This window comes from Urtica dioica, chromosome 10 (genome assembly GCF_054948205.1).
Source record: "Urtica dioica subsp. dioica isolate 48M chromosome 10, U.dioica_male_clone48M_v1_H2, whole genome shotgun sequence".
NCBI classification, from domain to species: Eukaryota; Viridiplantae; Streptophyta; class Magnoliopsida; order Rosales; family Urticaceae; genus Urtica; species Urtica dioica.
Genome location: NC_142765.1, coordinates 8,185,809 through 8,199,470, shown reverse-complemented (window position 1 = coordinate 8,199,470; position 13,662 = coordinate 8,185,809). Strand labels below are relative to the sequence as shown.

General features: G+C 43.6%; 1 protein-coding gene across 1 annotated transcript; it reads right to left on the bottom strand.

Annotated features, from left to right (window-relative positions):
* Positions 1-9,045: 9,045 nt before the first annotated feature.
* On the bottom strand, positions 9,046-10,415 carry LOC149383375 (uncharacterized). Its single transcript, XM_089627762.1, has 3 exons — positions 10,315-10,415; positions 9,087-9,901; positions 9,046-9,054 (listed from the first exon to the last, which is right to left on the bottom strand). The coding sequence occupies exons 1-3, from the start codon at positions 10,316-10,318 to the stop codon at positions 9,046-9,048; spliced, it is 828 nt and encodes a 275-aa protein (XP_089483888.1). The 5' UTR covers positions 10,319-10,415.
* Positions 10,416-13,662: the final 3,247 nt, after the last annotated feature.

Genomic DNA, 13,662 nt, shown 5'->3' with positions numbered 1-13,662 from the left:
CGCGGAATTTCCGCGAAGCGCTGGCATTTATCGCAACGCCTTGCCCATTCGCAAGCATCTCGCTTCATGGAAGGCCAGAAATTGCCTTGCTTAAGCGCTTTGAGCGCAAGGGAAGTTCCAGCGGCGTGGTTTCCGCAGATGCCCTCATGGATTTCGCGGAGGACCTTGGTCGACTCAACGCTATCGAGGCATCGGAGCAGCGGTGTCGAGTAACCGCGCTTATAGAGCGTGCCCTCTCGGAGCGTGTATTTGGATGCTAAGGCCCTCAGTTTATCGGCTTCCTTGCGGTCTTCGGGGAGTTCCCCTCTTCGCAAAAACTCGATAATTGAGTCCATCCACGTGGGCTGAGATGCCACTTCTATGGTCCCGACTTCGTCTCGGGAGACGGACGGTCGTGGGAGAGATTCAATGGGCACAGTCCCCAATCCGTCTTCGTCGATGCCAGATCCGAGGCGAGCAAGCGCATCAGCCTCCGAATTTTGTTCTCTCGGGATTTGGTGAATCTCGAACCAAGAGAAGGCCTCGAGTTTGGAGTTCGTCTTAGCCAGGTATGCGACCATGTTGGGCTCCTTGGCGATGTAATCTCCCTTAACCTGGTTTACGATCAACTGCGAGTCGCAGTGTATTCGCAGGTTATGGGAGCCGAGCTTCTGTGCTAGCTCTATCCCTACAATGAGCGCTTCGTATTCAGCTTCATTGTTGGAGGCTTGGAAGCCGTAGTGGAGGGCATATCGCAGCTTTTCCCCATCGGGGTTAATCAGGATTATTCCGGCGCCAGCCCCCCGAGCATTAGATGCTCCGTCTACGTATAACTCCCAGATGGGACCCGTTGGGTCTATCTTCCTTTTCCGAGTTAGCTCGTTATCGTTTAAGTCAGTTTCCGCTCTTCCCATATCGGGAGCGTAGGAGAATTCTGCCACGAAGTCGGCTAAGGCCTGCCCCTTTATAGTCGTTCTTGGGTGGAACTCAATCCCGTACTCGCTCAATTCTTGGGACCAGATCGCCATGCGAGTCGACGTTCCCTTTTGAAGAGCTTTACCGATTGGATGCTCAGTTCGCACCGCAATTGGGTGAGCTTGGAAGTACGGTCGTAGCTTCTTAGCTGCCGTTACGAGAGCCAGAGAAAGTTTCTCAATCTCGGTATAGCGTGTTTCCGCGTCGAGTAAGGCTTTGCTTACGTAGTAGATTGGCCATTGGACCTTGTTTTCTTCACGGACAAGGACGACACTTACAGCTCTTTCAGAGACGGCGAGATACACGTACAGCGTCTCGCCCTCTTTTGGTTTAGAGAGGAATGGTGGGGACCCAAAGTAAGCCTTCATTTCTTGGAAGGCACTTTCGCATTCGTCCGTCCACTCAAAGCCGTCCGTCTTCTTCAGGGCTTTGAAGAACGATTGACACTTGTCGGTGGCTTTAGACATGAAGCGTGTCAGAGCGGCAATCCGACCGGTCAGGCTTTGCACTTCTTTGACTCGTCTTGGCGACTTCATTTCAAGGAGTGCCTTGATTTTTTCCGGGTTCGCTTCTATGCCTCGTCGGCTGACGATATAACCGAGGAACTTTCCGGATTCAACCCCGAATACGCATTTGTTGGGGTTGAGCTTCATTTTATATCGGCGGAGGATTGTGAACATCTCCCTAAGGTCGCGTACGTGATTAGTTGCCAGTAGGCTTTTAACGAGCATGTCATCCACGTACACTTCCATCGTCTTGCCGATTTGATCGGCGAAGATCCGATTTACCAAGCGTTGGTAGGTTGCTCCCGCGTTCTTAAGGCCGAAAGGCATGACCTTGTAACAGTAGAGACCTCGATCAGTGACAAAGGTTGTCTTAATTTGATCGGGCTCGTGCATTCGAATTTGGTTGTAGCCTGAATAGGCGTCCATGAAGCTTAGGAGTTCATGGCCGGCCGTGGCGTCCACCAGTTGTTCGATGCGCGGGAGTGGAAAGCAATCCTTAGGGCAGGCTTTGTTAAGATCTTTGTAGTCTATACAAATTCGCCACTTCCCGTTGGGCTTTTTTACCATTACCACGTTGGCGACCCACTTGGGGTACTTAGCCTCTCGAATGAAGTTTGCGGTGAGGAGTTTCTCGACCTCTTCATTTATGGCCAGGTATCGTTCTGGGTTGAACGTTCGTCTAGCCTGCACTTTTTCGGTGACCTTTGGGTCATCGTTCAGTCGGTGCACTATTACCTCGGGATCGATTCCGGGCATGTCCGCATGAGTCCATGCAAAAACATCCTTGAACTCCCTAAGGAAGGCGGTAAGCTGAGTTTTGATGGCGAGTGGAAGTCGGGTGCCGATTTTTACAACTTGATCAGGCTTCGACTCGTCCAGGACGATTGGCACAAGATCATCGGAGGTTTCCACCTTAAGTCTTTCGATTTCATCCCGGGGGTCAAGTTCTCCGAACTTCCTTGCATCCCTTAGGTTGCATGGGTAATCGTCTTCCAGTTGGAAGATTGTGTTGACCGCTTTTCCCGCGGACTTGCCATCAACTCCTTGCACGTAGCATATTCGGGCTTGGGATTGGTCTCCAGCCATGATGCCAATTCCCCCTTCGGTAGGGAACTTCACCAGTAGGTGATACGTGGAAGTGATCGCCCTTAGCCGGTTCAACGTGGGTCGCCCGATGATTAAGTTGTAGGGCGACTCTTGATCGACCACTAGGAATGGGACCATGTGAACGACTTCGATTCCTCCAGGGGTCCCAAAGGTGACCGGCAGGTCGATGATGCCCTCGGTCATAACCTTTTCCCCAGTGAACCCAAACAATGGCGTTTGGGTCGGAGTCGGGCGCAGCCCCCCGAGCTTCATGCGCTCTAGGGTGGACTTGAAAATTATGTCGGCAGCGCTGCCGTTATCGATGAGAACCCTTTTCACCAAGTTATTGGCCACTTGGGCTTTGAGCACGATCGCGTCATTGTGCGGATGCACAACTCGCTTGGCCTCTTCATTGGTGAAATACATCGTCTCGTGAGGCACGGACGGAGGTTCTTCATATGTGAAGTTGACGTGCATAGCAGCGTCTTCCTGAGACACGGCCCTAAGGAATTTCTTCCGTTGACGGGCTGAATCCCCATCTTGTGGACCTCCCAGTATGGTGGTTACCACGTGCAGTTGTGGGTTGGCGTTGGCAGTAGCCGGGGTTTGGTTGGCAGAGGCGGCTGCTCCTCCTCCTTGACCAGACTGCTGTCTGTTCGCGGTGGGGCCCGCAGCGCCAATCATGCGCAACACGAACTCCTTCAGCTCGCCCCGTTGGATCAGAGCCTCGATTTGCCTTTTGAGGTTGTAGCATTCCGAGGTCAAATGACCATATTCCCGATGGAATTCACAATACCTGGACCGATCGCGAGTTGTGGGATCCTTCTTCATTGGAGCCGGGGGCGTGAACTTGTCACGTGCCAGAGCCAAGATCCTTTCCGGCGCCGTGTTCAGCGGCGTGAACGACGAGTACCCTTTGAAGTTTTCCGCAAGTCGCGGTTTCTGAGGTACAGGGGGTTGGTTGCTAGAAACCTGGTTCCCCTTGTTTCGCCTCTTACGAGGTTCGTTCTGCTCGCGGATAGGTTCTTCTCGACGGCGAGAGCTTTGATTAGTACTCTTGCGTCCGTCGAGGTAATCTTTGACTCCCATGAAGGTCTTAGCTCGAGTCATTAACTCGGCCATGGTGGAAGGGACACGGCCGACGACAGACTTGAGGAAGTCACTCGTGCGCAAGCCTTCTATGATAGCGGCAATTGCGTCACTGTCGTCAAAGCGGTCGACCTTGTTTGACTCTTCTGTGAATCGGGCGAGGTATCGTCTAAGAGACTCGCCACTCTCTTGCCTGATTGACCACAGGTACATCTTGGTCTTCTTTTGGACCATAGACGTAGCGAACCGTGCCAGGAACATGTCCTTCAGGTCTTTGAACGAGTGGATGCTTCCTGGTCTTAAGTTTTTGAACCACTCAAAGCCGGGTCCGGCGAGGGTCAAACTAAAGGCTTGGCACATGGCACCAGGAGAAACACCCTGCATCGTCATCTAGGTTTCATAGTGCTGGATGTGGTAAGCAGGATCTGCTTTCCCATCATAGGGAGCGAGGTTCGGGAGCTTGAAATTCCCCGTACAAACCTCAGCCAATATCTGAGTAGTGAAAGGCGATAAGTTCTCCTCAACGACTCCGTAGGCACTTCCACCTACTCCGTATTCTCGGAGATCTCGTACCTCATTTCGAAGGTTGTGGATCATAGTGACCACATCGAGACCGGTCGTTGGAGTAACCCCTTGATCGGGAGGAGTCACCTGCAGCCTCTCGTTAGACCCCTGTCCTGCGCGGCGGTTCCCGTTAGTTGGGGCTGCCAGCGGGATGTTGGGTCTAGAGCTTAGTCGCTCTCTCAGATCATTGCCACGCCCGATGCGTTGAGCAGTGAGGTGGTCCCTAAGATCGGGGCTGGCCGTATGGAGGCGCCGGCTCTGCTTGCGGCGTTGCGCTCTCCGCGCGCCCTGACTTTCCGCAACATTCTCCCTCGGACCTAGTCGGTCGAGGGCTGAACGTCGGGAATTCCCCTCTTGAGAAGCTACCGGCGCATTGCCTGTTCGGGGTAAGGGATTCGACGGACCGGCTTCAATCACGGCGGGGAGTCCCCCGTCCTTCGTGAGAGAAGTCTCGACATCCTCCGAGTCACCAGTATCCTCATAATCAGGGTCGCGGCTTTCCTCGTTGAGGTTCTCAGGATCCCCGTTGGGGATCGTCGTGTCACGCATAGGTTGCTTCGCAGCCAGTTGGCGGTGATACCTTGCGTTCCTCGCCTTCAGTCGGCGGATACTCTCCTCCAACTCCGTGATGCGGTTGTCCCTTCTATCAGGAGATGGAGATGGTGAGCGGGTCGAGCTCTCTTCGTGGAGCGACTCTTCGTCACCATGCGCTCGGGAGCGCAAGAAGTATTTCTTGGCCTTAACGACGTTTTCGGGGTTGTTTGCGCCCTCAGAACGTACGGGTGGTTGGCTACTCATCGTTTCTCAAGTTCGAGAAGGTTGAGTTTGTAGAAGAAAAGAAGAAGATGAATAGAAGGGATTTCGGGCTGAATAGGTCGGGAAGTCCCCTCCTTCTAGCGCCAAAATGTTGTCGCACGAAAATGAACAACTATTTAAAACCTTGGCCCGGGTGCGATCACTTGGTCCGGCCTTGGATCGAACCGCCCGAGGTTTTAAATAGTTGTTCATTTTCGTGCGACAACAAAAGGATCTCATGCAGTCGTCGAGACATCAAAAGGACTTCACTGAGCTAATGGAGGTACGTAAAATGTTATGTTATTCACAATTATTACCTTAGAGCAACAATTAATTAAATTATAAGGGTTACTTAACATTGTTAAAATGTTTATTATTCAGACTTGGAGTCGAGCATTTGCTAGGGTTGTGGCCATAGGTGGTTTCTTCAAGAACCATCCCCACTCTTACCGGGAAAGTGAACATGGTGAAATTAAGTTCACTGTGCCGACGTGGATCGTCGATGACAAGGTCCCACAATGTGCTTACAGGTAAACAATTATCTTTTTATTGACAAGTTATTTTACTAGTTATTTGAACTTTTTTTGACAACTTTCTCTAAACAATCATGTTTTTATTGACAAGTTATTTTAGAATTTTTTTTTTTTACAAGTTTTAATTGACAAGTTATTTTACTAGTTATTTTAACTTTTTTTTTGACAACTTTCTCTAAACAAACATGTTTTTATTGACAAGTTATTTTAGAAGTTTTTTTTTTTTTTTTACAAGTTTTAATTGACAAGTTATTTTACTAGTTATTTGAACTTTTTTTTGACAACTTTCTCTAAACAATCATGTTTTTATTGACAAGTTATTTTAGAATTTTTTTTTTTTTTTTTACAAGTTTTAATTGACAAGTTATTTTACTAGTTATTTGAACTTTTTTTTGACAACTTTCTCTAAACAAACATGTTTTTATTGACAAGTTATTTTAGAAGTTTTTTTTTTTTTTTTACAAGTTTTAATTGACAAGTTATTTTACTAGTTATTTGAACTTTTTTTTGACAACTTTCTCTAAACAATCATGTTTTTATTGACAAGTTATTTTAGAAGTTTTTTTTTTTTTTTTTACAAGTTTTAATTGACAAGTTATTTTACTAGTTATTTGAACTTTTTTTTGACAACTTTCTCTAAACAAACATGTTTTTATTGACAAGTTATTTTAGAAGTTTTTTTTTTTTTTACAAGTTTTAATTGACAAGTTATTTTACTAGTTATTTGAACTTTTTTTTGACAACTTTCTCTAAACAATCATGTTTTTTCAAGTTATGTTTCAACTATTTGTGACAACTTATTCTTGTGTTGTAGCGGTGATTGCGGGATGTTCGCATTGAAGTATGTCGAGCACGTAGTACTGAACGAATCATTTGACACTCTTCAAAGTGAGAATATGAGAATGTTCAGGAAGAAATGGTGCGTGGACTTATTCTACAACCACCTTATCCCGTGATTTTGTATTTTCGGATGTTTATTTTTTATCTTTTTGGTTTTCTATGTAATAGTACCTTATAAACATATTATCGAGATGGTTTGTTGACTATTGTGTTTTTTATTGTACCTTATAAACATGTAATTCAATTAAAGAGATTCACAAAAAAAAAACATCAAAAATTCACACATTCACAAAGGGTTTAGAACTCGAGACATTTATAAAGAACTAAAGTTGCATCTTGACGCCACTGACAAGCTTGCTTTTCCATCATAGCTTCATGTAGGATTAGGATAGTGTGTAACTAACTTGTTCATTCTAGATTAGGATAGTTTGTTACAAATAATCAATATTCTAGTTTTTTTTTTAGATTCTAGCAAAAGTTTCCTTTTATTAAAAAAGAAAAATAGCTCACTAAGCTGAATTAAATTAAATTAACTAAAATAGTTAAATTCAGTTACTTCGAACTGGTGAGCTATTTTTTTAATAAAATGAAACTTTGCTAATTTTTAAAAGGATAGTGGTCTATTGATTGTCCCGTATAAAAAGGTCCATGAGACGGATGACACTCCATTAAACAAGATAAAAAGGTGACTCAAATAAACGTTAAAGTTTTAAACTTAAAAATAAAAATAACACACAAAGTCTAAAGTTTTAATCCCTCCAAGTGCATGTTTTTCTGTTATGTCCCCTACCACCACATTTCCCGCATTTTCGCTGCACGACAATCTTTTCGCCTTGAGATGGGTATCGATTAATTCTTCTTCTTCCTTGTTTACTTTTCTTCGGTCGACCGGCTTGCTTCTTTTCAACGGGTTCCGAAACTTTCATGTTTTTTATCTCATCCGGGACATCCCATTGATCTTCATTGCCAACCGGATATATGGCTTCCTTGTACATCTCAATCCACGTCTCCTTCAAATAAAAGTCACTGCATAACGAGTACACGTCCACGCTTCGATGTTGGGCTGCTGCGATAGAATGCTCGCACGGGATATTCAATTGTTGTGGTAGTCCGCAAGTGCACGTCTTCGCCATAAGGTCTACATCGAAATCACCTCTTACGTCTTTGACATCACATTCATATAGACCAAGTCCGTACGCATTGACGAACTGTGCCTTATTATTTAGCTGTGCGAGATCATTTTGCCACGTTGGTGTCAATTTTGTGTTCAACTTGTTCGCTATCTCTTCTCGTTCAAAAAACCAAGTTTGGAGTGTGAATCGAATAAACTCGAGCAACGTCGTAATGGGAAACGTCCTCGCATTCCTTGTTTTGTTGTTGAAGCTTTCTGCGTTGTTGCTCGTCATTAGGTCGTACCTATATAAAACATACTTGATTTATATAATCAACGACATAAAAAATTCAGTACAAAAGAAGTTCTAGACTCTTACCGTTTTCCAGGAAAGAAAGCTCTGGCCCACCGATCGACACCAACTTCTTCAAGATACTTTGCCATCTCGACATCCTTACGTCTCAACTGTCTAAAATTAGCTTCGAATGCTGTTTTACTGAAGGCGTAAGCCGCATCGTAAAGTTCAAAGCGACAATGGTCTGTCTTGAACTTGTGTTGGACATTCAGTTGTAAATGATGGTAACATGCTCCGTGAGGGATACCAGGAAACACAACCTCGAGACCATGTATGATGCTAACGTGGCGATCGGATATGAACGCCAAATTAGGTACGTCTTCACCGATAGCTTCTCGCAATCTTCTCAAAAACCAAATCCAAGAAGCATGACACTCGCTATCTACAACTCCGAATGCAAGTGGATATAATTGTGAATTCGCATCCATTGCAATTGCGCAAAACAACTGTCCCCCGTATTTTGTCTTCAGAAATGCACCGTCCAATGCTATGACCGGCCGACATGCTTTGAAGCCTCTACGACACGCCCCAATGGAAAAGAAAGCATACTTGAATTTATCACCATCTCGCACAAAGTCTGTTAACGTCCCAGGATTCTTTTGCTTCAACATGTACAGCCAAGACGGTAACTTCTGGTACGATTGTTCCGGCGTACCCCGCACGTACCCAATAGCTTTCTCCCTGGATCTCCAAGCTTTCAAATACGATACGTTCACACCCCATCTTGTCTTCACTTCTTCCCTGACGTTATGCGCCGAATACTCCGCCATAGAGTTAATTGAGTACTTGTCTTTAAATACGTGACCGATGACCCATGGTGCCGCTCCTCGATGGCCCTCTGTTCGAACAACACGCCCACATGAGTGTTTACCCTCGTACGACGTAATCTCCCACATCTCAGACCACTGCACGACACCCCTCAACCTCCATGTGCATCTCTCGTTTTTGCATAGAACATACCATCTCTTTTTCGAAGAAGATTTCACTCTAAATTCGAAATTATGTTTCAACGCGTACAAGTGGATATGTTTCTTCAGTTCATGCTTGTTTTCAAATTGCTGCCCAATATATATTTCTTCTGAGCTACCTGTTACTTTCAAAGGTTAGTTAAACAATATGTGGTTTCATATTATACTTGAATCTCATTTGAATCCACTTAAATTACCTGTAGAAGAATGACTTGGATAATGACTCGGGTTTTCCTTCACAACATCATCGGCGCTGAACTCGGGTGCTTTCCATGAATAAGAAACGATAGGTGATCCGATCATCGGAGGCTCACGCTGACATTGACCCGATGGTTCACAATGACCCGTTGGTACCGTAAACGTTTCCACAAATTCTTCATATTCTTCGGGATTGGCAAATTCTTCAAATTCTTCACCTCTACCATTGTTATCTCCGTCATATCCATCACTATTCTCTTCATCACCATCGCAACCTTCGTTTTCATCACCTTCGCCACCTTCGTTTTCATCACCTTCGCCATCTTCGTATTCATCACCATTGTGTCCATCATATTCGTCACTGTTGTGATTACAATCTCTATCACGCCTGTATACTTCGTCACCGTTTCCGGCACCCTTGTACTCGTTAAACAAGTCATCGTCACAGCCACCGTCTTTGTTTTCAATTATAGGATCTTTTTGTCGATCCTCGATAACAAGAGTATTCCGTTTCTTCTTCGGTTCATTGCGAGACACCATTCCAACTTCCACATCTTTCCCTTTACATAGTCCTCGATACGCAATAGGTGCAATGACCTCGATCTGTTTCGGTACCAAACTTACACAGAGTGGAAATCTATTACGATATTTGTGCTTCATAAAATGCGAAACATCACCATTGTCCTTCAATACGGCAGGACCTACTGGAATTGTACCGACTTCGTATGGGACTTCGAGTTTTAAGTCGAACGCGAATCTGTCTAACTCGAACTTCTCGTATAAGAAATCTACTAACTCCGTGTACGTTACCTCTTTCGGAATTACGAATGCACGAAATTCTGCATTGGTGAAAACCCATTGGTGTCCTTCCTTCTCCCAAGTGCCGTTAATCATGACAAAAACTGCAAAAAAACAGTCAAACTATGCAAAATCAGCTTCTATATCGCACACCATCGTACTGCATCGTACAACATCGTATACCATCGTACACTATCGTACATCATCTTACTGATAGACATCGTACTGCATCGTACAGCATCGTATACCATCGTACAGAATCGTACATTGTAAAAGAGGCATCGTACGGCATCGTACAACATCGTATACCATCGTACACCATCGTACAGCATCGTACAGAATCCAATTTTTTTTCTAAATTTCATCGTACACAAATTTAAATTTCATCGTATACCATCGTACAAACAAGTTAAACCCAGATTTTGGACTTTGTTTTCAGATCTGATCGATTTTTTATGCTACATTCTATCATATACATTCATAAACTTTGTAAAAATGATTAAGTTAGTAATCTTACCCATGATTCTTTTGAAACCCGCTTAAGTAGAGAGGATTTGAGTGGATTTGAGTGGATTTGAAAGAGTTTGAGCGAGTGTGAGAGTGAGAGTGAGGCTGAGCTGATATAGTCTCAGGGGCATTTTTGTCCATTTTCGGTACAAAAGTCCATATTTAGATATTTTTAAACATTAGGGTCTAATCTTGATATTTAATGGGTTATTAAGCCCAATTAATGAAATTTCTCAGTGGATTTTATAAAAGTCTTAATAAAACTTAAATCCTAAACCAAAGACTAATCATAAACCTGTTTCAACTTATATAGGCAATATGTCTCTCAACCATCTCTCTATCTTTCTTTCCTCGATCAAACTCGAAAACGAAAACTACATAGACTCGAAACTTAACCTCGACATCATCCTTGCCATTAACAAGCACAAATGGGTACTCACAACCCCGTGTCCTCCTCTGACGAATGATGATTCGACTCAAGAGGACAATGATGCCTTAGCGTCCTGGCTTCGATCCGATGAGATTGTGAGGTGCTATATCTTGGCATCTATGAACAATATGCTGAAAGAGCAACATCGTAACATCGAGACCGCCGCCGAAATGCTCTACAATCTCCTTCAGATGTTGGAGGGCAAGGGCGTCAAACAAGGCAACAAGCAGTCCGACATTTTATGAACTGTCACATGAAGGCTAGGACTCCTGTTGGAGACTTTATGATACTGATCATTAGTTTTCTAAATAAAATGGAAATCCTAGGATCTGAGATTGATGAGAAGAGTGTCATAGATATGATCTTAGAAACTCTACCCGCATCTCTTGATTCCTCCAAGATGAACTACTCCATAAACAAGCTAGAGTACAATGTTACCAAGCTAATGAAGGAACTTCACACTGCTGTAGGTCTCACTAAGAGAAAGAGGAATCAAGGAGAGGCACATGCTACTGAGCAAAAAGCCTCCGCCTCTGGAATTAAGAAGAGACCACACAAGGCCGATAAAAGGAACTGTCTTTCCAATCTCAAAGCAAAGGAACATAGTATTGTACTAGTTACCGAAGCATGCTTAGTAGCTGATAATGTATCTACATGGATTCTTGACTCCGCTGCTACTAACCATATTTGTTGTTCCTTGAATGGTCTCAAGAAAATCAAAAGCTTAGAGGAAGGCGAGTTCTGTTTCAAATGGGGTGATGGGAGCCTGGTGTCCGCGAAGGCTGTGGGATCCGTGACGCTGTCTTTTGAAGACCGCACTTTAAACTTGAATAATGTTTATTTTGTTCCTACCTTTGGGAAGAACTAAATATCCGTTGCTCGTCTTCGTGAGCAAGATTATTGTTTAAAGTTCATTAAGAATGGAATTCGTATTTCGTTTCCTGATAATTCTTTTGTCACTGATGCATGTATGAAGAATGCTCTTTTCTACATCTATCCCACTCAACCTTCTCTTTTAGACACCAAAATAGATAATGATCTAATTAGGGAGCCAAAGAGGATCAAACTTTCTGAATCCTCCGATCTAACAAAATCAACACACCTATGGCACTTAAGACTTGGTCATATCAGTCTAGATAGGATTAAGAGACTTGTGAGGGATGGTCCACTCCAAGCCTCTACAATAGGTTCACTACCTACTTGTGAATCCTGCATAGAAGGAAAAATGACTAAGCGACCTTTCTTCGATAAGGGTCGAAGAGCCACTGAGTTGCTGGAACTAGTACATTCTGATGTATGTGGTCCCCTCAACCAACAGGCACATGGAGGATACGAATACTTCGTTACCTTCACCGATGATTACTCACAATATGGGTTTGTCTATTTGCTCAAACACAAATCCGAGACCTTTAACGTATTTAAGGTCTTTAGGGCTTTAGTGGAAAAGCAAACTGGCGCAGTGCGGGCTGGGAGTCAGTGATGCAGTGCGCGTGCGGGCCGGTGCGTGCACGGGCCGGGGCCCGGCAGGTGGTCCGTGTTGGAATTGATGTAGGGTTAGGAAAAGATTTAACGCTTCGAGCAAGCTGCGGAATTTAAAAATTTTCTTTTAAACAAGTAAAACGTTTTTACTAACCTAGACAAAGAGCAAGTACATGTCCATATTAAAACAAAACTATTAAAGAGCATTACTTGTTTACTAACCTTTGTGAAGCTTGAACGTTGAGAAGCCTTATGAAGGTTGAAACTTTCGTCTCCCCACGCAGCTTGTCTTTCTTAGTTTCTTCGGGAACTCGAGCAACCACGAAAGTTTCTATCACATGAATCACTCGAGAAAGAAAGGAATTAGTGTGTGGGAACTTTTAAACTCGACGACTCAAGATCAAGTCTAAGAGTCGAAGAGCTAAAACTCTAGGTCAAATGTGGACCTAGGTGCCAAAACAAAAACGAAAAGATATTTCTAGAGAGATAGAGAGGCGGCCACAATGTCTAGAGAGAGAGGCTCGCAATCTGTAACTTATGTGGAATGAATGAAATGAGAGGAATGATGGTCATATTTATAGGAGAAGGATTTCCTTCAACAAGGTATTTTATTGACATTCATTTCATCCTGTCCAAAAACACAAAAATACCCTTTAGACAATTTTCGTAAAACTTGTCTCGTTTTTGTTTTCACTTAGCTTCTAGTTTAACTAATCCTACTCGATATGATTTGTCACAGTGACCTCATGGATCCAAATGAACAAAGGTTGAGCTAAAATACTTGGACTCAAAAGTTCACAAACCTTTTCCAAGTTTAGCTTAATGTCAACTGACTCCACTAAAGAGTTGACATTGAGAATCTCTCGGTTCAAATGAATTTATTTTCTACTCAAGAATTCAACCTAATTGTGATGAGTTTATGCACTAGATATTATCTATGTTTACCCTTCATGAATATCATCAGCTAGTCGAGATTTACAAAATTACCATTTTACCATTTTAGCTGTTATTTCCTCAGCTTCTTTGTCGCTTATAAATAAGTAAGAAACAATGTATTGACGAGGAGCTAACAAGTCTCATTGATTCATCCAAAAGATTCATGACTCAATTTGGACACTGACCAGTTCATCTATTCACATTCCAAGGAACAAAGCATGAGGTGATAGACATTGCATTTCAGCAATCTTGTACATGAATTCCATATCTATGAGAACTTCACAAAGTTACTCATGACATCTTCACAACTTAGTACGTCACCAATAGGTCATGTTTAGAATCACATAGTGAATCCGAACTCTGACTTTCTCAAATGAGAATACGTAAACTATGAAATGGCATGTCTCATTTCAGGATTGAGGTAAGCACGATGCAATTCATACGTAGTGACTTCGAGACATAAGAGGTTAAATGGTTTGTTCTTATTCTGTCTCTAGAAGTGCACTGGTCAAT